We start from the raw sequence: 20577 nt of genomic DNA, 5'->3' as shown, positions 1-20577 counted from the left end.
TCTGTCACCCAGGCTGGAGTGCAGTGGCCGGATCTCAGCTCACTGCAAGCTCCGCCTCCCGGGTTTACGCCATTCTCCTGCCTCAGCCTCCCCAGTAGCTGGGACTACAGGCGCCCGCCACCGCGCCCGGCTAGTTTTTTTTTTTTGTATTTTTAGTAGAGACGGGGTTTCACCGTGTTAGCCAGGATGGTCTCGATCTCCTGACCTCGTGATCCGCCCGCCTCGGCCTCCCAAAGTGCTGGGATTACAGGCTTGAGCCACCGCGCCCGGCCCACACCTGACTCTTTTACAAACCAGCAGGCCACTGGGAGGCTGCTCTCCTTGTCTCCGGGGCAGCAGCAGGGGAAGCAGGGAAAATGAACAGCCTCCAAAACACTCCTCAGATGGAGCCGCCACGGAGGAACAAAGGGTCACCATCAACAAAACCCATTTAGCCCAATCAGCCTCCTGCCCAGCAAACCGAAGAGGCATGCTCTGCCCTCAGCCAAAGTCCCAGGGTCGTGGCCCTGGCAGCCTCTTTGTTATTCCTGGCTCCCAGGACCAGGACTCTCAGGGTACCCATGCCAGGGAGGCCTGTATGGCCGGGAGCAGATGTTTCCTTCTGTGCCCTCTGTGGGCTCAGGAAGACCCCACTTTGCAGGTGGCAGGAAGGGGCTGCATTGAGCAAGGGGCCCAGCAGCTGGAGTGGGCCTGGGTCTAACTCTCCACTCCTGTTCGCATTGGCAAAGCACCGCAGCTGACACGGCTGCGGGAGCATCACGCTCAGGGAAGTCGGCGACGGCTGTTTCCCAGCTGCTTTGCAATTTGCTGAGTTCAACATACACGTATTGACTGCCCACTGTGTTTTTTGTGCTCACTTGGAAATTCTGTTGAGTGTCTACTATGTGGTAGGCACTCGTCTGGGTGCTGGGGGTGTGACCTGGGGCAAAAGTGTCAGTTCAGGTCCCCTGGGAAGTAGACAACAAATTGGAGTTAGAAATGCAAGAACTGTGTTAGGAGAAGGAGCTGTAAAGGAGAAAGGGGCGAGGGGCAGAGTAGTCAGGGAGAGCCTGGAATGCACCAAGCACAATGCTTGTGAAGGACAGGGGCCATTGAAGAGCTGGGCGGGGGAGCCTCAGCCGGCCCCAGGGGTCTCTGGAGCAAAGATGGCCAGTAGTGGGGTCCCAGGTTGGGCAGGATGAGTTGAATGTGGCGGAGGATCCCCAAGTAGCTGGAGGCTGTCAGCTGACTGCACTTCTTGCAGAGGCTTCTCTCTTGAAGGCCAACCTGAGAAGAGCACCTCCATGGTGGCCACCAGAGATTAAGTGTAGCTGCCATCCTGTGGAGGGGATGGACAACACACCAAGCAGCAACGGCACCCCCTTCTAGAACAGAGGCCCCAAATGACAGTGCTTCACAGGAGGTGGGAGCTGGCTGCTCATGGTGGCTCATGCCTGTAATCCCAGAGCTATGGGAGGCCGAGGTGGGAGAATCTCTTGAGGCCAGGAGTTCAAGGCCTGCCTGGGCAACATAACGAGACCCTATCTCTACAAAACCCCCCCCCCAAAAAAAAAATTCAGCTGGACATGGTGGCATGTGGCTATAGTCCCAGCTACTCAGGAAGCTGAGGTGGAAGGATTCCTAGAGCCCAGGCTAGGCTGCAGTGAGCTATGATGGTGCCACTGCACTGCAACCTAGGTGACAAAGTGAGACCCAGTCTCTAAAAAAAAAAAAAAAAAAATTATTAAGCTGGAGGTAAGCCCTTTTCCATTTTTTCTTAACCCTGTTGTTTAGGATGTGGATGTGATGGTGCACTGTCTTGAGCTACACGGACGAGAGAAACACCCTAGGGATGGGAGAGAGGAGGGTGGATCCCTGAATGACTGCTTGGAGCAGAGTTGCCACCACAGCCCTGCCCTGCCACCCCTAGACCATGTGCTGGAGAAATGAACCTCTGTCTTGTTAAAGCCACTGTTGTTAGACGTAGCTAAGCCTAGATCCTAAATACAAACATAACATGTTCTTTTTTTTTTTTTTTCCTGAGGCAGAGTCTCACTCTTCGCTCAGGCTGGAGTGCAATGGCGCATCTCGGCTCACTGCAATCTCCTCCTCCTGGTTTGAAGCAATTCTCCCACCTCAGCCTCCCGAGTAGCTGGGACTACAGACGTGTGCCACCACATCCAGCTAATTTTTTTATTTTTAGTAGAGATGAGGTTTCACCACAGTGGCCAGACTGCTCTCGAACTCCTGACCTCAAGTGATCTGCCCGTCTTGGCCTCCCAAAGTGCTGGGATTACAGGCATGTAATCCTTACCTGGGTCCTTCCCAGTTTGGAGGGATCTCACAGTACATGCTGTAGCCAGTACCACGTTCTACTGTCTCTTCTAAAGCACAGTTCCTAGGCCAGAGCTTCAGCTTGGCGTACAGTCTTGATAGAAATGCTAATTCCAGGGCCCCCTAGACCTCCTGACTCAGAAACTGGGAGTGGAGCCAACAATCTGGAGAAAGAACCACCACACCTGGCCAAACACAGCATGTTCTTTTTGTCCACATAAAACTTACCGTCTTGACCATTGTGAAGTGTATAGTTCAGTGGCATTAAACACATTCACATTGTTGTGCAACCATTACCACCGTCCATCTCAAGAACTTCTTTGTCTTCCTCAAATTGAAACTCTGTCTCCAATGAACAGTAACTCCTCATTCCCCATTCCCTTAGCTCATATAAGTGGAATCATATAGAGTTTCTCTTTTTGTGGCTGGCTTTTTTCCCAGAATATTACGTCCTCACATTCTTCCGTATTGTAGCACCTGCCAGAATTTCATTCCTTTGTAAGACTGAATAATATTTCATTGTGCACATAGACCACATTTTGTTTAGCGATGGTCATTTCGGTGCCTTCCACCTTTTGGTTGTTGTAAAGAATGCTGCTATAAACATGGGTGAACAAATATATGTTGGAGACCCTGATCTCAATTATTTTTTGCGTATTTTTTGGTATGCACCCAAAAGTGGAATTACTAGATTATATGGCAATTCTGCACAGTGACTTTTCAACTAGTGTTTAACATGGTGTTTTGACAGAATAGTTGTAAGATTACACTGAAAACACAGCCGGGAAAGTGCTGTGAAGGCGGCCCATGAGCTTGCAGGAAAGGCGGTCAGCAGCACACCTCCACTGTAATGGGTTTGTTTACCCGCTTGCCTACCAACAGCTGCAGGCCCCTTTCCTGGCCCTGCCCCACATTGCCCTCCACATTGGACCCGGCTGTGCTGCATCTCTGCCCTTCTGCCCGGCTCCTGCTTTTTACAGGGAAGGGCTGGAGGGCTCTTTGTCCAGGTTTGTCATCCAATATAAGCGCTTAATGCACACGGATGGCTTTACTGGCTCTCAGCCAGTGAACTCAGCTCTGCTTCAGCCCTTTAGCCCTGAGCTAGGCTATCTACCTTCATAGGCCAATCACAGGCTGTCACAGGTAAATGACCACGCGTGGTTTGTGCCTCACTTTCTGACTTTGGAACATAATCCCACAGTGGGGGTGGGGGAGGGCCATTTTTCTGGAGCTTCCTCCTATTTTCAAGCTTTATCTTGCAGAACAAAACCTCCTAAGCAGAAGCCTCGACGTCCTCTTTCTGTGGATTGAATGTGTCCCCAAGAGGCACGTATTCAACACTTAGCCCCCAGTGCAATGGTATTGGGAGCGGGGCCTGATAGGAGGTGTTTAGGTTCTGAGGTGCCCACCGTCACGCATGGATTAATGCTGATTATAAAAGGCCTCGAGACTGTGAGTTTGGTCTCTCACCCTCCTGATTCCCACCATGGGATGAGGCAGCCAGAAGGCCCTCACCAAATGCTGGGCTCGGGCCGGCACCATGCCCTTGGGCTTCCCAGCCTCCAGAACTATGAGCCACATAAATGTCTGATTATTATAAATGACCCAGTCTCAGGTATTCTGTTATAGCTGCACAAAATGGACTCAGACATCTGTCTGCCAGCCCTGCCCTCCTGAGGCCTGGAATGCTGTTCGCTGCACTTCCCAGCCTCTCTGCTTTGCCTCACACTGACTTCCTTCCCTGGAACCAGCAGTTCCTGCTTGTCTGGGCATTTTCAGATCTTACTGATCTTTCAAGGGCACCTCCTCTGTGAACTTACCTGGGTCCTTCCCAGCTTGGAGGGATCTCACAGTACATGCTGTAGCCAGCACCACGTTCTACTGTCTCTTCTAAAGCACAGTTCCTGGGCCAGAGCTTCAGCATGGCCTGCAAGCTTGTTAGAAATGCTAATTCCAGGGCCCCCCTAGACCTCCTGACTCAGAAACTGGGGGTGGAGCCAACAATCTGTGTCTTATTGGCATAGATACTTCTAGGTCTACCAGGCTGCCAGGAGGCCTTAATGGCCCAACAATCATGAGGCACGAAGGCAATGCCCACGAGTCAGCAGCAAGGGATCCCAGCTGGTCTCCCCATGGGTTCTTCTTCCCTCCTCTTCTTAAAATGGAGGCAAAATTTACAGCAAAGCACACAAACGTTGGTGTGCAACTCAATGCCTTTTAACAAATGTGTCCACCCTGTCATCACACCCCAGATGAAGACATGGAACATTTCCAGGACCCCAGAAAGCTCCCTGGTGCCTCCTTCCCATCAATAACCCCATCCTCCACCAGCCCCACCAGGAAACCACCACCCTGACTTCTGTCTCCATAGATGACTTTTGCTTGTTTTTGAATTCCATACTGTGCATGCTCTTTTGCGTCTGGATTCTTTCGTCCAACTTTATCTGCGAGATTGATCTAAGTTGTTGCATGGCAGAGTCATTTGGTCTTTTCCTTTGCTATGCAATGCAGGAGAACATTTGTTTGTTTTTAGTTTATAGAATGCAGTAAGTTTACTTTTGACGGACAACAGCACTTGTTTCTCTTGGGTGTCTGACCCTTTCCCATGATTTCCAACCCTAGCTTCTAAGCTCTGTGAGGGCAGAGTTTGCCTCTGTCCCACCTGGCCTGGCATGCAGGCTGCTCCTATCAGTATTTACTTAGTCCAAATTGCAACAGGGGCAGGTCCCTGCCAGCTGAGGGAGCTATTCTTCCAGCTCAGCCAGGGGTTGGCCAGTCTTGTACCCTGGGACAAAACCCAGCCAGGGCTGTGGGCACTGTGGTTCAGAAGGCCTGAGACACGTGGTTTTACCAGGGCTGGGTACCAAGAACCATGCTTGAGGCTGATGGCATTTCACTGGCAGTGTCTCTGGGGGCCTGGGGGACTCAACCGTGGGAAGCCTATTCTGCACACAGCCATGGCGCAAGAAATGCTTTTTCCTGTGACGGTTCAGTGAGAATCATGATGGCAGTGGTGCAGCATCCTCCCAGCTTGGTTTTTAAACACGGGAAGGGCTTCTAAAAAGTCACACAGCTGGTTAATGTTTGAACCAGGGTGGAAGAGGTTTGTTTGAAGCAGTGAGTGGAGCTGTCTGAATGCCAGGACGAGGGTCACCCTGGAGGCGGGTGACACAGGGGGCAGTGCAGGTCAGAGGCAGAGGCTGGGCCCAGATGCCATGCGAGCTCCAGGCCACTTTCCCAGAGAAGTGAGAAGTGGCCAGGCTGCCAGAGACGGTGTGGCCTCTTCAGGCCCTCACTGGTCCTGATTTTGAGGGGTGACTCATGCCGGCTTGGACATCCACTTCTGGCTCAAGTTGCTCTGGGTTGCTCCACACAGACCAGAGGGATTCCTGCGTCACAGGAATCCAGGAAGGGGTGGGGGGAGTTGCAGGTTGAGAAGACAGAGGTGAGTGGCCCCAGGGCCCCTCCCCTGTTGAGTCACCGGAAGGGAATGGAAATAGTGTGGGCTGAAGCTGAGTCAGGGCCTAGCCTCACCTTCTCGGGACCTCATCTGAGCTCTGAGGTGAGAGGCCCATCTGTCCTCCCCTCCTTGCTGCCTCCTCTCCCGAGCATGAGGAGGGCGAGCAGGAAGGATTGAGGTTAGTTCTCAAGAAGGACTTCCTGACCCGCGCTGGGCGACGCTAAGAGGCATCTCACAAAGGAAGTTGTGAAATCTTCCTTGGGACCAATTTGAGGTTTGGTCTGGGTCCAACCAGGACTACCTTTATGGCTCTAGACTGTTTTCAAGAGTTAAACATTCCTTCCTCGACGTGGCTCAGGGAACACCCAATGTGTGCCAGGCCTGGTGGCAGGAGCAGGGCCAGCTGAGTGTGGGACATGCCCCACTCTGGAGGTCTTCTCTAGGTCAGCATTACAGCAGCCTTGGAGGAGACCGCCCCCACCCCTTCCCTCCTCCCCTCCTCCTGGCTCCCTTGGGCAGTCTGCTCTGCCAGCCACACCACACTCCGTTTTCGCTTTCGGATTCCGGAAGGAAACTATGGGCAATAAATAAGACAAAGGGTCAATTTCCTTCCTGTGCAAATCCCAGTAGCATTTGCAGTGCGCCAGGCTTGGGAGGGCGCCCTCCTAAGTGCTTTACCTGCCTTCACTCCGCCACAGCCCTGTGAGGAAGGTGCTCCCCTTTCACAGAGAAGGAAACTGAGGTTCAGTGAGGTGAGCAGCCTGGCTACAGTGGCACTGACAGCGAGCAGCAGACCCAGCCTGTGACCCGGGCAGTGGCATGGCAAACAGCCAGCAAGCACTGGGTGCTTTTCCTGCGCTGGGCCAGCACTTTGCAGGCATCGACTCAATTGAATCCTCACAACCACCACACGTTGGTAAGAAAACCACCCTGACAGTCCCGGGAAAATGCGCAGTCTTCGTGCACTGAAGGAAACAAAAATGGACACATCAGTCATCAAAGAAAACAGGGAGATCCATCTGGAGTGCCTTGAATTGGCAAATGGTTTAATTTTGCTGTATAGGGACACTGGCCTTGCTGGGGCACCGTGGAGCGGGGCCCGTGCTGGTGGGTTGTTCACTGGGACCACCTTTCTGGAATGCTGGAAGGCACCGTGGCAGGACCCACGGAATGCCTTCAAAAGCCGGTGGTCCATGTCCCTGTCTCCTTCCTTAGACTCTTTCAGAAGAGACTGGTCAGAGGTTCAGCACAGATGAACCTACAAAGCATCACTTACAATGGTGAAAAGGCAGAAGAATCACTGAATTCCACCAAGGCAGAGCAACCGAGGAAATCACAGGTAGAACACTAGGGAGCCACAAGAAACGACATGTTTGAGGGGATATTTATAGCACAGGAAAATGTTCATGATCTAATGCTACACAAAAAGGGCAGGATACAAAACAAGGCGTATTTGAAGAAAGAAGGTGGCATGGTTGTCCATCCACTGCTTTCAGGGACTGGACTAAGTGACCCGGATCAGAGTGGGGCGAGAGATCTGCTTCCTGCCTGAGCCCTGTGAACAGCTCAAATCACTCGTGTGTCTGCAGGAATCATTCTTACGTTTGCTGTTCTGAGATAACTTCAAACCTACACAAAATTTGCAAGAATAAAAAATACCCTGCCACATACTCTTCACCTACATTCACCCATTATTAACATTTTATCGCATTTATTTTCTCTCTCATTCTTTTTTTTTTTTTTTTTTGACAGAGTCTCACTCTGTTGCCCAGGCTGGAGTGCAGTGGCGTGATCTCGGCTCACTGCAAGCTCCACCTCCCGGGTTCACGCCATTCTCTTGTCTCGGCCTCCCAAGTAACTGGGATTACAGGCACCCACCACCATGCCTGGCTAATTTTTCTGTATTTTTAGTAGAGGTGGGGTTTTACCATATTAGCCAGGATGGTCTCAATCTCCTGACCTTGTGATCCGCCCGCCTCAGCCTCCCAAAGTGCTGGGATTACAGGCATGAGCCACTGCGCCCAGCTGCTAAACTCTTCATTTTCAATTACTCCAATTGCTTGAAACTCAAATAGCCACATGAGGCTAGTGGCCACCATTTGGACAGAGTGACTCCAGCCTTCCATGTGGTGTAATTTTATTTGCTAGCCTTTAGCATCATGTGATGTGATCTTCTTCACTTGTTTCCTGTCTCTGTGACCAAAGCATCAGCTCCTTGAGGTGGGGATTGGTTTGTCTTGTCCACTGCTGTATGCTGGGCTAGAAGTGGGCCTGGCATATAATAGATGCTCAATATGTAATCGCCGAATGAATGCATGAGTAAATGAACGACTCCTGGGGACCACAAACTCTGAATTTCTCCAAAAGGAATGCTAGTTCTGCCAGGGATTGCTGCTCTGTGACCTCAAGTCAAGATCTTGCCCTCTCTGGGCTCAGCATCCTGACCAAGGGGCGCCGGGGCCCCTGTGGTCCTAAGGCTCTGAAACTTCCTGCTGCTTACTCTGCCCTGTTGGGAGAAAAGCTGAGTGTTGGGAGAGAAGCTGAGGTAGGGTTTCCATGTCTGCTAGACTTGCTGGCTCCTTGCTTCTAGCACTTGCATTATCTCAAGTAGCCATATGTTTCAAAGAAAATGCTACAACACCACAGCTGTAGCTCATTCACTGGATACATTGCTTCCTTTAAACCCCCACATCCTTACCACCTGTTTCTTTGTTTGAGCACCAATAAATGGCGTGGGCTCCCAGAGCTTGGGGCCTTCGCAGCCTCCATATTAGCGTTGGCCCCCAGGTCCCACTTTCTGTCTTGTCATTTCTCATTCCTTTGACTCCGCTGGACTTTGTAGCCTCCACAGCCTGGCGTTGAGTCTGATCACCCCAACATGCCCAAACTGCCCCAATTTATCCTTCATCCCCAATGCCCACCACCAGCCTCCCCAGCCACCTCATAGGAAGGGGGCCAGACGGGCTTCCTGTCCCTGGAGACTGTGTCTAGGAAGCCATCAGAGCAGGCTGCCTGTGCCCGTCTCCTAACAACAAATGGCCTTAGGAAGTATTTGGGGGTGGGATAAAGTGGTGATTGCTGTGGGGCTGTGTCCCAAATCAACAGCTCTCCAGCTGGCCAAGGGCAAGTGTTTCCCAGGAGCCAGGCCAGGGCAGGCTGGCGGTTGTGGCATGTGCACCAGGAGTCGGCTCCAGGGTCCTCCAAGCCTGGGCCCTGAAGTCGGCCACACTCACCCTCTCGTGCCTGTGCTTGGGGTTCAGAGGTGGCAGGGAGTGCTTGGGCCCTACATGCTTCTTCGGGGGACCTGTAGGAACCAGGAATGAGGAAGTGAGGAGCAGGTGCTGACTGTGAGTGACTTGAACCCTGACTGCTCCAGCATCCAACACTCACACGCATGCACATGTGCCTACTTAGACAGACACAACACACAGCTATGCAAGCTGACATGCACGTGCTCGAAGGCATGGGCACAGACACACACTTACTTGTTTTTGTTTTCATTATTTTGAGACGAAGTCTTGTTCTGTCGCCAGGCTGGAGTGCAGTGGCATGATCTCAGCTCACTGCAACCTCTGCCTCCTGGGTTCAAGCAATTCTCCTGCCTGAGCCTCCTGAGTAGGTAGGACTACAGGCATGAGCCACCACACCCAGCTAATTTTTGTTTTTTTACGAGAGACAGAGTTTCACCACGTTGGCCAGGATGGTCTCGATCTCTTGACCTTGTGATCCACCTGCCTTGGCCTCCCAAAGTGCTGGGATTACAGGAGTGAGTCACTGTGCTGAGCCATTTTATGTAATTTTTATGTTTAGAGAGGAATCTTGCTGTCTTCCCCATGTTGGATTGCAGTGGTGGTATCCTAGCTTACTGCAGCCTCAACCTCCTGATCCCAAGCAAGACTCCCTCCACAGCCCTGCCAGTGGCTGAGATACAGGCTCACACCATGAGGCCCGGCATTTAAGCAATTTTTTTGTACAGATGGGATCTTGTTTTGTTGCCCGGGCTGATCTCAAACTGCTGGCTCAAGTGATCCTCCTACCTCAGGCTCCCAAACTCCTGGCATTACAGGCATAAGCCGCTATGCTCAGCCCTGTTTATTCATTAGATTTGAGTTGCAAATCTTCAAAGTTCATCCATGTTTGTAGGATGTATAAGTATTCCATTTGTTTTAACAACTGAATAGCATCCCCATGTGCACATATAATACATGTTGCTCATTTATTCATCTGTTGATGAACAATTGGGCTGTTTCTACCTTTTGGCTATTGTGAATATGCTGCTCTTGATGTTGGGACACAAGTATCTTTTTTTTTTAATTGTGTTTTATTTTTTGATAAGTTATTAGGGCACAGGTGGTATTTGGTTACATGAGTAAGTTCTTTAGTGGTGATTTCTGAGATTTTTGGTGCACCCATCACCCGAGCAGTATACACTGCACCATACTTGTTGTCTTTTATCCCTCGCCCCCCTCCCACTCTTCCCTTGAAGTCACCAGTGTCCATTGTATCATTCTTATGCCTCTGCATCCTCATAGCTTAGCTCCCACATATCAGTGAGAACATAGGATGTTTGGTTTTCCATTCCTGAGTTCAAGTACCTGTTTGCAACCCTGCTGTCAGGAGTTTTGGACATCTACTTAGGAGTGGAATTACTGGGTCATATGGTAGTTTCATGTTGACTTTTTGAGGAACTGCCAAACTTTTCCACATTATACATTATACATTCCATGGGTCACTGCATTATACATTCCCATGAGCAATACGTGAGGGTTCCCGTTCCTTCACATCTCCAACATTGGCTATTTTCCATTTGTTTGATAATAGCATCCTAACGAGTGCAAAATGATATCTCATTGTGGTTTTGATTTGCATTTCCCTAATGACTAATGATGTTGAACATCTTCTCATGTGTAGATGCTGGAAGTGGGGACACTGTGACAGGACAGCAGCCTTGGCATTGCCTTAGCAGCAGCCTAGGATGGGTGCCAGGGAGCACGAATGAGGGTGAGGAGGGAGAGGAAGGGGGAGAGAGAAAGAGAGAAGAGAGATGGGGAGAGAGAAGAGAGAGGTGGAAAGCGAAAGATGGGTAGAGAGAGATGGGGGAGAAACAGAGGAGGCTGGGAGGGAGAGGAGGATGGAGAGAGCAGAGAGAGAGAAAGAGAGATGGGGAAAGGGGCAAGAGATTACAAGAGAGACAGAGAAGCCAGAGAGGCAGAGAGGGAGAAAGGGAGAGAGGAAGAGAGGGAGAAAGGGAGAGAGGGAGAGAGGGAAGAGAGAGAGCAGGTCTGGTCACTCTGGGTCCCAGTTTCCAGTGCACTTGTAGGTCGTCATCACCTAACCACATGGGCAATAAAGTCCTTGTGCCAGCTGCTCACAGCCCCCGAGAGCCCCTCCTCCTGGAGAATAAAACCTTTGGTGACTGCCCTTCCTCACTGGATTTTGGTTGTGTCTAATAAACCGAGTCATCCCATCTATGACCTTCCTGGGCTCACAGCTCCACTGAACGCTGCTCCCTCGGTTTGGGAGGACCAGTGGTGCCCGTGTCTCACCAGGCTCCCGAGGAAGATTGTGACCTTGGCTTGGGCCCAAAGTAGCTGGGTACCCGCTGGGGCTCTGCTTCTCCTTTCACTAAGAGGAGAAAGAGACCAAAGAATGGTCAGCAGAGAGGATACCTGTGCAAACACCCAGGGAACGAGGGGCTTGAGCCGTCTTCATTTCCTTACAGACACACATTCCCTTCCATGCCTCCTTAATGAGGGCATGAAGCACAGTGTACCTGTGTCCAGCTGTGTGCAAAGGTATGTGTGTGTGCATGTGTGTGTGTTGTAGGGGCGTGCAGTAGGCAGCAAGGAGAGGGCAGCTCCTGCTTAAGGCTGCAAGTCTCTCTGAAAGAAAGATCGAGATTCCCTGGACCACAGCAGGACAGTGTTTTCATTTGCATCCATTTTTATTAGCATTTAAACTTGTATTTTGAGTAGCATATAAACCATAAGTTGGTTAACTATTCTTATAAGCATTTACACAGTAAGATAAACACATGATAATGTACACTGAAATTATGCACCCTGCACCCCGCCCTCCGCCAAAATTATCTTGCAAACCTACGCCCAGCAAAGGATCCCGTAGCACACTTTGGGAGGTGTAGACAGGAAGCCTGGGTCTCCATTGCTCTTTCCATCTTTTCACCATCTGTGGGCTACCAGGCTGCGTTGGTTTGCTAGGGCTCCCTTAAAGTACCACAGACTGGGCAGCTTCAGCAACAGAATCTCGCTGTCTCACAGTCCTGCAGGCTGTAGGTACAAGAGCAAGATCAAGGTGTCGGCAGGGAAGGCCCCTTTCCAGGGCGGTCCAGGAAGGCTCTGTTCCAGGCCTCTCTCCTGGCGTGTAGGTGGCCTGCTCTGTGTCTCTTCACCTCATCTTCCCTCTATGTGTGACTCTGTGTCCAAATTTGCCCTTTTATAAGGACATCAGTCATATTGAATTGGGCATCCCCTACTGACCTCATTTTTCATTTAACTTATTTCCATAAGACACTATCTCCAAATAAGATCACATTCTCAGGTACTGGGGCTAAGGACATCAACATAGGAATTTCAGGGGACAAGTTCAACCTATCACACAGGCCCTCCCCGAGGCCACCTCTGCGTCATCTTTGTCTACAGGCAAGTTGGCATCTAAAAAGTGTCTGCCTAAGACATGCGTCTGGCCCATGGTACAGCTAGTCCACACAGCTAATGGTGAGACCCGGGTGGCATTGCTTCCTCACCGCCATGCCTCACGCAGGCAGCTGCCTTCTTATAACAGGGTGGACACAAATCCCAGCACTGGTGCAATCACTTGCTGGCTGTGGGTGAAGTAGCCCCATGTCAGTGTGCTGCAAAGATGCGGCTTAGAATGTTACGGCTTGTGTGAAAGATGCGCAGATTTCTATTCCTTCCGATCTGTGGTTTCAAGTTCTGCTTGTCTGAACCCAAGGGGCTCTGTAGGGTGCCTCTGGAACAGCCGGGGTGTTAGGGGTGCTGAAAACACAAGGTACCCAGGCTCAACCCCAGCTTCAATCACACAAATAATCTTGTTGACATGTTTTTTTGGTCAGTTTTTTTAATTGATCTTTTTTTTTTTAAGAGAGGGATCCTTTGGCAGAAAGAATATTTTTTAAGAGAGGGATCCTTTGGCAGAAAGAATTTTTTTTAAGAGAGGGATCCTTTGGCAGAAAGAAAATCTGAAACTCTAAATACCTAAATACTGTCCATTTTATCCATGTATTGTTGGTCCTATCCCCAAAATATATCCTGATTCCATCCATTTGTCATGACCGCTTTAATCTGAGCCCCCATCATTTTTCGCCTGGATTACTGTACCAGCCTCCCCAGTGGCCTCCCCGCTGCCACCTGGCCCTCCCCCCCAGGGCTCAGCAAGATTTTTCTGCAAAGGACTTGGCAGTAAACATCTTGGGCTTCGTGGACCCTGTGGTCTTTGTTGCACATACTCAGCAATTACTCATCTCTGCCACTGCAGCCCCAAAGCAGCCACAGACAAGAAGTGAACACAGGGGAGGAACTGTGGCTCCAATAAACCTTTATTCACCACGACAGGAGGGGGACTGCAGCTGGATTGTGGGCCATAGTTTGCCAACCCCTGCCTGACTTCATGGCAACACTGACCTTCATATTTACGCCTCTTAAAAACATGTGTAAGCCGAGTGCAGTGGCTCATGCCTGTAATCCCAACACTTCCAGCTGAGACTGGAGGATTGCTTGGGGCCAGGAGGTCCAGACCAGCCTGGGTAACACAGTAAGATCCCGTCTCTACAAGAAACCATTTCAAAAGCAGCCAGGCATGGGGGCCCACACATGCAGTGCCAGCTACTCAGGAGGCTGAGGTGGGAGGATTGCTTGAGCCTAGGAAGTCAAGGCTGTAGTGAGCTGTGTTTGGGCTACTGCACTTCAGACTGAGTGATGGAGCAAGACTGTGTGTGTGTGTGTGTGTAAAGGTTGTGTACAAGACACACCTTTAATTAATCACAGCCAACCCTCAAATAATCCGCATAGTGTAGGACCCTTACAACGCTACACTCCCAACTCTTCTCCCCACCCAACTTTTGCTTTCTTTCTTTCCATGGATTCTGTGACCATCTTCCTCTCCTCATTGACTCTGCGTGAAGGGGATTCCTGGTGGGGGAAGGGTAGCCGGTGAGAAATGAAGTACCAAGAAACTAGCAAAGGGTCTTCTGGCTGTCTGGGGACAGTCCTCGTGTCATCCCTGGCCTAGTCTCAAGGGTTCTGGGCTGGTCACCCTGCGGTCTCTGTGCTGTGTCTCTGGATCTGGCCTCCATGGGAAGGACCCTGGGAGACCCAGCAGAGTGGGGTGCCTGGGTTGACAAACATCCTCCTGTTCCTCTGGCTGTGTGGCTCAGGGATAGGCCCAGACGGTGTGTCCAGGTGTGCCAGGTCACATCACCGCCCCCTTTGAGATGGTCCAGAGGACCTTGTGGTGCAAGCATGAAGCTCGACACCCAGAACCTGGGACCAACTGCCCCTCCCTGTGTCCTGGAGTTGGGGTCCAGTCCTGAGAAGACTCTCAGTCACCTGTGGGTGCTGATGAGGGGAAGGAGGAATTTGTGGACTCAGAGGGGCCATTGCTAGGGGACTCTGAGCACCATCGCTCAGGGGTCTGGTCAGTGGGGGTCTGGTCAGCAGGGATTGAACTCTGGGGCTCAGACATAGAAAAGCTGGTCAGTAACCCTTTCTTCTTTTTCAGTTCTTGCCGCACGTGCAGAGAGAGAGGAACTTCCAGTGCCCGCTATGGAGCCAGAGTCCACAGCATGGGGAAGGCCCCATTCAGAGGCAGCAGTGCAGCTAGAGGTAGCTCCAGAGCCCTCCAGGCCCTGCACCGGTACAGCCAAGGACCAGCCAAGCAAGGAGCTGCCAGACCTCATGCCACCTGCTATAGCCACTGGCTTCAACCCTGGAGCTGAGAGCGTAGCTGGAGATAGACGTGGCAGAGAGGAGATTGCGAGCAAGGCTCCAGCCAGCAGCTCCCAAGCTGCCCCTAGTCCCGGGCATGGTGTGAGCCTTGGTGTCGGAGGCCAGGGTGTTAAGCCTGGGTTCCTCTACCTCACTAAAGAGAGGCCTTTTTTATTTACTAGAGCCACAGCCCTGCTGCATCGGGACCTTTTCACTCTGCTGGTGCTGGGGCTGTCTATCTGCAAGCTGGAGGTGCTTGAGAGCAGGAAAAGGAGCCTGTGAGGAAGGGTTCCAGCAGCTCCTCCTGCTCCCAGAGGTGGACTCCTCCTTCAGGCATGGAGGTCTCTCTGCTACTGGGCTTCTGGGCTATTTGCCCCTGATTTGCTCCCTGGGACGGGCTCTTCTTAACAGGCAGGCAAGGGGCGTGGGGACCACGTGGGGGCTTCAAAGGGTACAGCATCAAATCTTCCAAACTCAGCACTTGTGCCCCGGGGTCTCTAATCTGTCTTCTGCCCTAGGATTTATTAATAGTTAAATCTAGTTAAATTACCAGTTTATACAAATGACGTTTAAATAAAATTTGATTTCTGAAACTTCATGCCTTTTTGAACTCCCTAATGTTAGATGGTGTTTTTGAGGCGATCCTGAAAATCTCTGATAGTTGTGTCTTTTGTTGTGGTTGTTTGTGTGACTGAGTTACCACCAAATCAACTGTTATTGGAAACCTTTCAGGTATGGCTTTTAAAAGACCTTGACCTACTCTTGCCTGTTTTGACCCTCCAGTTTATTGTGGAAAGAAGGATCATGTAGTTTTATGTCTCCGGCAGAATGTCTCCGGCAGATCAATCACTTTCCTCCATCCATAGCAGGGAGGAGTCATGGCACCCCAGAGGGTTACTGGGAGGAGGAGGTGAGGTGGTGTATGGAATCCAGCCCTGCCACACAGACCTAGCACATTACACCCTAGCTGAGTCCCCTGCTAAGGAAGGGGCACGCCCTCTGCCCTCAACTGTCAGCCACCCATCCCCCATCTGCATCCCCAGGACTGCCCCAGATTGGGAGGTGTGCGATTGGGGAGGACACATAGATGTTCTGATGCTAGCTACGGGTCCTAGGGTGGGGGCGGTGACAGTGACAAGGATCTGGGTGCATACATGAGTTGGGCAGCCAGGCCTGGCCAGAGCAGTGACACATGCATCCACACATTAGTGCACTCACATACATGTGCACGCTCACCTGCACAAACACGCTGCACACATGCATGTTGAAACTTCAGGGATGGGAGGATGCTGACTCCAGGCCCTGCTTGGGTCTGTAATGGGTGCCATGACTCCACAATGTCACTGGTGCTGCATACCCTCCCGCCTACCTGCCTGCCCTCTCTGTATCTGGAGCTCTTGGAGACAAGACACACAGCGGTGTCTGGTTCTGCATAGAGGAGGTTTTCCTAAGTGAGAGGCACAGCTGGATCAGCAGACTCAGGTGAGTGTGACCTGCTGTGTTCCCTCCCTGCCGACGTGGGACAGTCGCTACCTGGTGGGCAGTGCTGTCCTCTGGGCAGGTGCTGAGGAGGGCCATCCCTGAGCACTCACCAGGTGCCCATTCTGCACTGACTGTGTAGACGGTTGTTTCCTGCATCCTCACAGCAACTCTGTGGGGTGGGTGCTGTCCCCAAATGCACCCATTTGACAAGTGAGCTGTCTAGGGTCAGAGGAGCCGATACTGGCCCAGGGACCCAGATGTGAGCCTGGGATGTGCTCTCAGCCCTGCCCTGTGCAGTGCTGGACTCAAGCCCTGACCTCTGCGGCCTCCCTGCCCTGGATTCCAAATCTCCCTGGGGTTCCAGACTTCAGTGGGGCAGAGCCTGGCCCTGGAAGAGTCACTAAAATGGAGGCCCTATGGGTGGTGGGGAGGCGGGGGTTCTCAGTCCAATTCTGTGCCTTAAGCTGGGAGGAGGTCTCGCCAACTCAGACTTCAGGTGTGGTCACTGATGATCCTTGTGGGACCCACTGGACACATGGGGTCCTGGGGGAGTGCGTCTCCCCCGGCCAGAGTCCGTGAGAACTGGAGTAGAACGGAGCAGTCACCAGATGTCTTGCTTCCTACAGAAAACTGGGCATCTTCATGGAGATTGATCTTATACAGATGTCCAGTCCTGACCCCATCTGCCTCCAGGTGCCCGGAATAGCTCATCGTGAGCCCTTGACACTCGACAGGTGGACGCCATTTGCCCTGCTGGGGCAGGTGTGTATCCACCTGAGAGCACTTGAGGACAATAGGCCTCTCTTTCCAGGTTGCCCTGTGCTCAAGTCCTCAGGAAGGAGCCCACCCCAGGTGGGATGCAAGGACTCCAGAGACTGAGGAAGGGGTGGGGTCACTGGGTCTGGCCCCCTGTCACCTGGAGGGGGTGGTAGAATAGGGCTCCTCGGGCCGGAGGGTGTCTAGGGGTGTGGCAGGAGTGGTTTGGGTGTTGTCTGGAGCACTCGGGTACAGCAGAGCCATTGGATGACTTGGTCTTGTGGGATGGTGATGGATGAGGTCATGGATACCCCGCATGTGCATGGGTGAGGGGACATTATTGAAAAGTATGAGCAGGTACAGGTGGGGCCGCTCCCTCAAGAGAGGTGGGGCCTCTCCTCCCTCACTGTGCCTGGTCAAAGGCTCCTGGGATCCCTAAGATCACAGGGCCGGGACAGGCTGTCCACGCCCTCAGGACCGCAAGCGCCTCACCTTGCCCCCCTCTCCCTGGCCCCCTCTGGGTCACAGGGACACGGAGCTGGGTCAACAGTGGACATGGGGCATGAGCATGTTGACATCTGGAAATTCACTGATCGCCTCGGAATTGTGTGGTGAGTCCTCTGACCCCTGACACATCGGTCTCACCTCAGGGACAGGTTTTGTTTTTAGAAAGATTCTCTGAGGCAGGACATGTCTCCCTGGCTCTGGCCAACCTCCTCTCCAGGGTCAGAACTCCTCCCTGCCTCTCCTGCAGGTCCAGCCCGTGGTCAGGGTTAGGGCAGAGCCTTGAGGCCCATCTAGGGAGCTTGGGAGAGCGGGTGGGACAGACAGGGGCTGGGTCTGACCCCTGAGCTCTCAGCACTTAGGTCTCCACATCAGCAGGAGAAGAGGGGGCAGCCTGTGGGTCTGGCCCTGTCCCCTTGGGGGCTGCCCTGATGAGATCTGGGGGTGGTGGCCACAGGCTAGGGGGCCCCTGGCCATGCCTGAGGGCCATTGTGTAGCAGGTCTCCAAGGGCTCAGGGGACCCAGCTGAGGCATACTGTAGGGAGGGGCATGGGGACATCAATGGCTGTGACCGTGGGAGGCTGGGGAAGAAGAAGGGGAGGGCCTGGCCTTGGCATCTCACAATGAGGCTGGGGAGTAACAGAGCATGCAGCTGAAGGCCCCGGGAGTGGTGCTGGGAAGGGATCTGGGCCTGGTAAGGGGAGCCCAGCCTGGAGTCAGCCCCTCAGGACTCACAGGATTGAGAGAGGGAGGAGTCTGGGGAAGAGGGGCGGGGTGAGCCCATGAGACCTGCCACTTCTGGGACGCACCTGAACCAAGCCAGCCCAGGGTGGAGCTGATAGCCTTGGGAGGATGACAGATGGGGTGGGCAGGGAACAGTGGCACACCTGGGACCCCTCAGTGGGGGGACTTGGTCAGTCCCCAAGGCTCTGCGTGGCCCTCCAGAGACTCTGGTTCCCGCTGGCTCAGTCAGCACTGTGCAGGGTAGATGGGGGGGCCGAGTCGGTGCAGATAGGACAGCCAGGCACCCCATGTCCTGGCTGCTGCAGTGGCTGGAAGGAGGCTGAGGGATGAAGGCTGACTGCCCTGAGAGCCAGCTTTGGCTGGAGGCGGGGTGGTGGGGCCATCCCCACTGTTGGCAGGGCTCTTGGTCACCCTTGTCAACCCAGGCTTCTCTCCAGCAGGCTGGGAAGCCCAGTGAGACACCTGGGGGTCTCATGCCTAGGCGCTGACAGGAAGAGGGTCACAGGAAGGCCAGGGTAGCTGGAGAGAGGGTCATGGTCTCTGGGCTGGGCAGGATGGGGGAAGATGGGGAACAGCCAGGGTCAACGGCCAGGCTGCAGGGAGAGACAGGTGCACACTGGGAGGTCAGACCCTGCAAGGCCTGTGGGGAGTGTCAGGTGCGAAGGGCTCCAGGTGCGTCCTCAGGGCACTGGGCAGCTCTCAGGCCAGGCTCTCTGGACATTGGTGGGTGATGGGGTCACTCCCAAGGCACTGCTGTCAGTCAGGGCTTGGCCACCCACCCTAGGCGGCACCCATCCTGTCTCAGGACTGGACTTTCTCAGCTCCCACAGAGGGTGCCGCCTCCAGCCCAGGAGGGGCATTTCCATTGTGCAGCCTGAGGCCTCTCACAGGCCCCGAGTCGTCCCCGCCAGGCCAGCCTCGCACTCCTTCTTTTCCAGGGTTCTCACGGGGACCATGTGCCCAGCTCCGCAGGGAGGCCTTGCCTTCCTTCCCTGTGCCTTCCTCCGGGCTGAGACTTAGGGTGGATCGGAGGGGCTGGGGCCCTCTCAGGGAGGGAGATGGTTCCTGGCCTGGGCATGTCCTCAGCTCTGTCTGAGTTGCCTTACAGTGAGACGAAGCTGGCTCCTGTCAGTGCCCTGGAGGTGAAGATAAGAGCCTGTGCCTGCTGCATGTGAGGCTGCCCCAGGGATAGGGAATCAGGGCTGGTGGGCAAGGCAGAGGGGTCAGCCTATGGGCCGAAGTTGTGGTGACTGGGAGTGACACTGTCACTGGGAGAAATGGCAGTTCCTGCTCCACCTGAACCCAAGATTCTGTCTCCATGGTGGTTCAATCAAAACCCAAACTAAGAACCACAGTCTTGCTCAGAAGTCACTGCCTTCTTGTTCCAGGACCCCAGCTGAAGGATTGGAAACAACCATAACCCAAGCTTTTTGTGGTCTGAAGATGCTGAGTCTTGCTATCAGGAGTCCAGGCAGCTGATGCCCGTTCTATCAGAGGGTCTCAGTCCCCCAGGGTTTGCCCTTTCCTGGCTCCTTCCAGTTCCTGGAGCCCAGGACCCAGCATCCATGGGCTGCTGCCAGAGGCCAGACACTTCTGCTAACTCCATCCTGGCTCATTTGATAGCAAAGAGATCAGGAAATAAAACCACCGACAAGTGGCTGAAGATGCTTGGAGACTGGCCAAAATATAAGAACAGCAAAAAGTAACATGGGGAGGGAGTGGCCCCATGACTGTTCTCTACAGAGCCAGGAGACAGGCGCCCATGGCCGTGACCTGGCACCGTCTGCCTCTCAGCGGGTTGGTGGCACCCTGTCCTCACCCAGAGGACACCAGGCCTGGTTGCCAGCATTTTGCCCATCCATGCAAGCATCGCCTTTCTAGGAGAAAACCTAATACCAGGACCTGGGCCACCCCTAGCTCAGGGGTAGAGATGTGTCCTGGTGACCCGGAAAAAGGAAAAGGTCCAGGTCAGAGTGCACAACCCTGAGTGCTCCTTCACACTTTCAATTGCTTCTCCCTGGGACCCGAAAAAGGCTGGAGACTTCCAGAACCCTCAGGCTCTGATCCTCCCTGAGTCGCCCCGTGTCCTGTCTCACTAAAGCGTTTTGTCTGTTTCTGTCTCACAGGGTTTACAGAGGAATTCCCCCCACTGGTGAGGGACTGGGCGTGCTCACTCCTTCTAAACATTGAGGAAGTCAAGGCTAAGAACCCAGGGGGATACAAGATAAGGCCCTCCCATACTCGGCCAGGGCAGGACAAACAGGTCAGGCCATGTCAGGAGCCCAGGACTCCAGCTGGAGGGAACATCGAGCCCGGGTTGGGGGTGGGGGCTGTGGTCAGACGCATATCCTGGGC

At 53.1% G+C, this 20577-nt stretch overlaps 1 protein-coding gene across 1 annotated transcript in view; it reads left to right on the top strand.

The window, feature by feature from the left end:
• Positions 1–19397, top strand: part of LOC144335349 (TBC1 domain family member 28-like) — a 38213-nt gene extending 18816 nt beyond the window's left edge. The window contains exons 3-4 of the mRNA XM_077970463.1: positions 17503–17585; positions 19331–19397. Coding sequence (XP_077826589.1) covers positions 17503–17585; positions 19331–19397 — 150 coding nt within the window. The remainder of the gene's footprint in view (positions 1–17502; positions 17586–19330) is intronic.
• The last annotated feature ends 1180 nt before the right edge of the window (positions 19398–20577 follow it).

The sequence above is a fragment of the Macaca mulatta genome, chromosome 16 (assembly GCF_049350105.2).
Source record: "Macaca mulatta isolate MMU2019108-1 chromosome 16, T2T-MMU8v2.0, whole genome shotgun sequence".
Classification (NCBI taxonomy): Eukaryota; Metazoa; Chordata; class Mammalia; order Primates; family Cercopithecidae; genus Macaca; species Macaca mulatta.
This window is presented reverse-complemented; position numbering and strand designations above follow the sequence as displayed.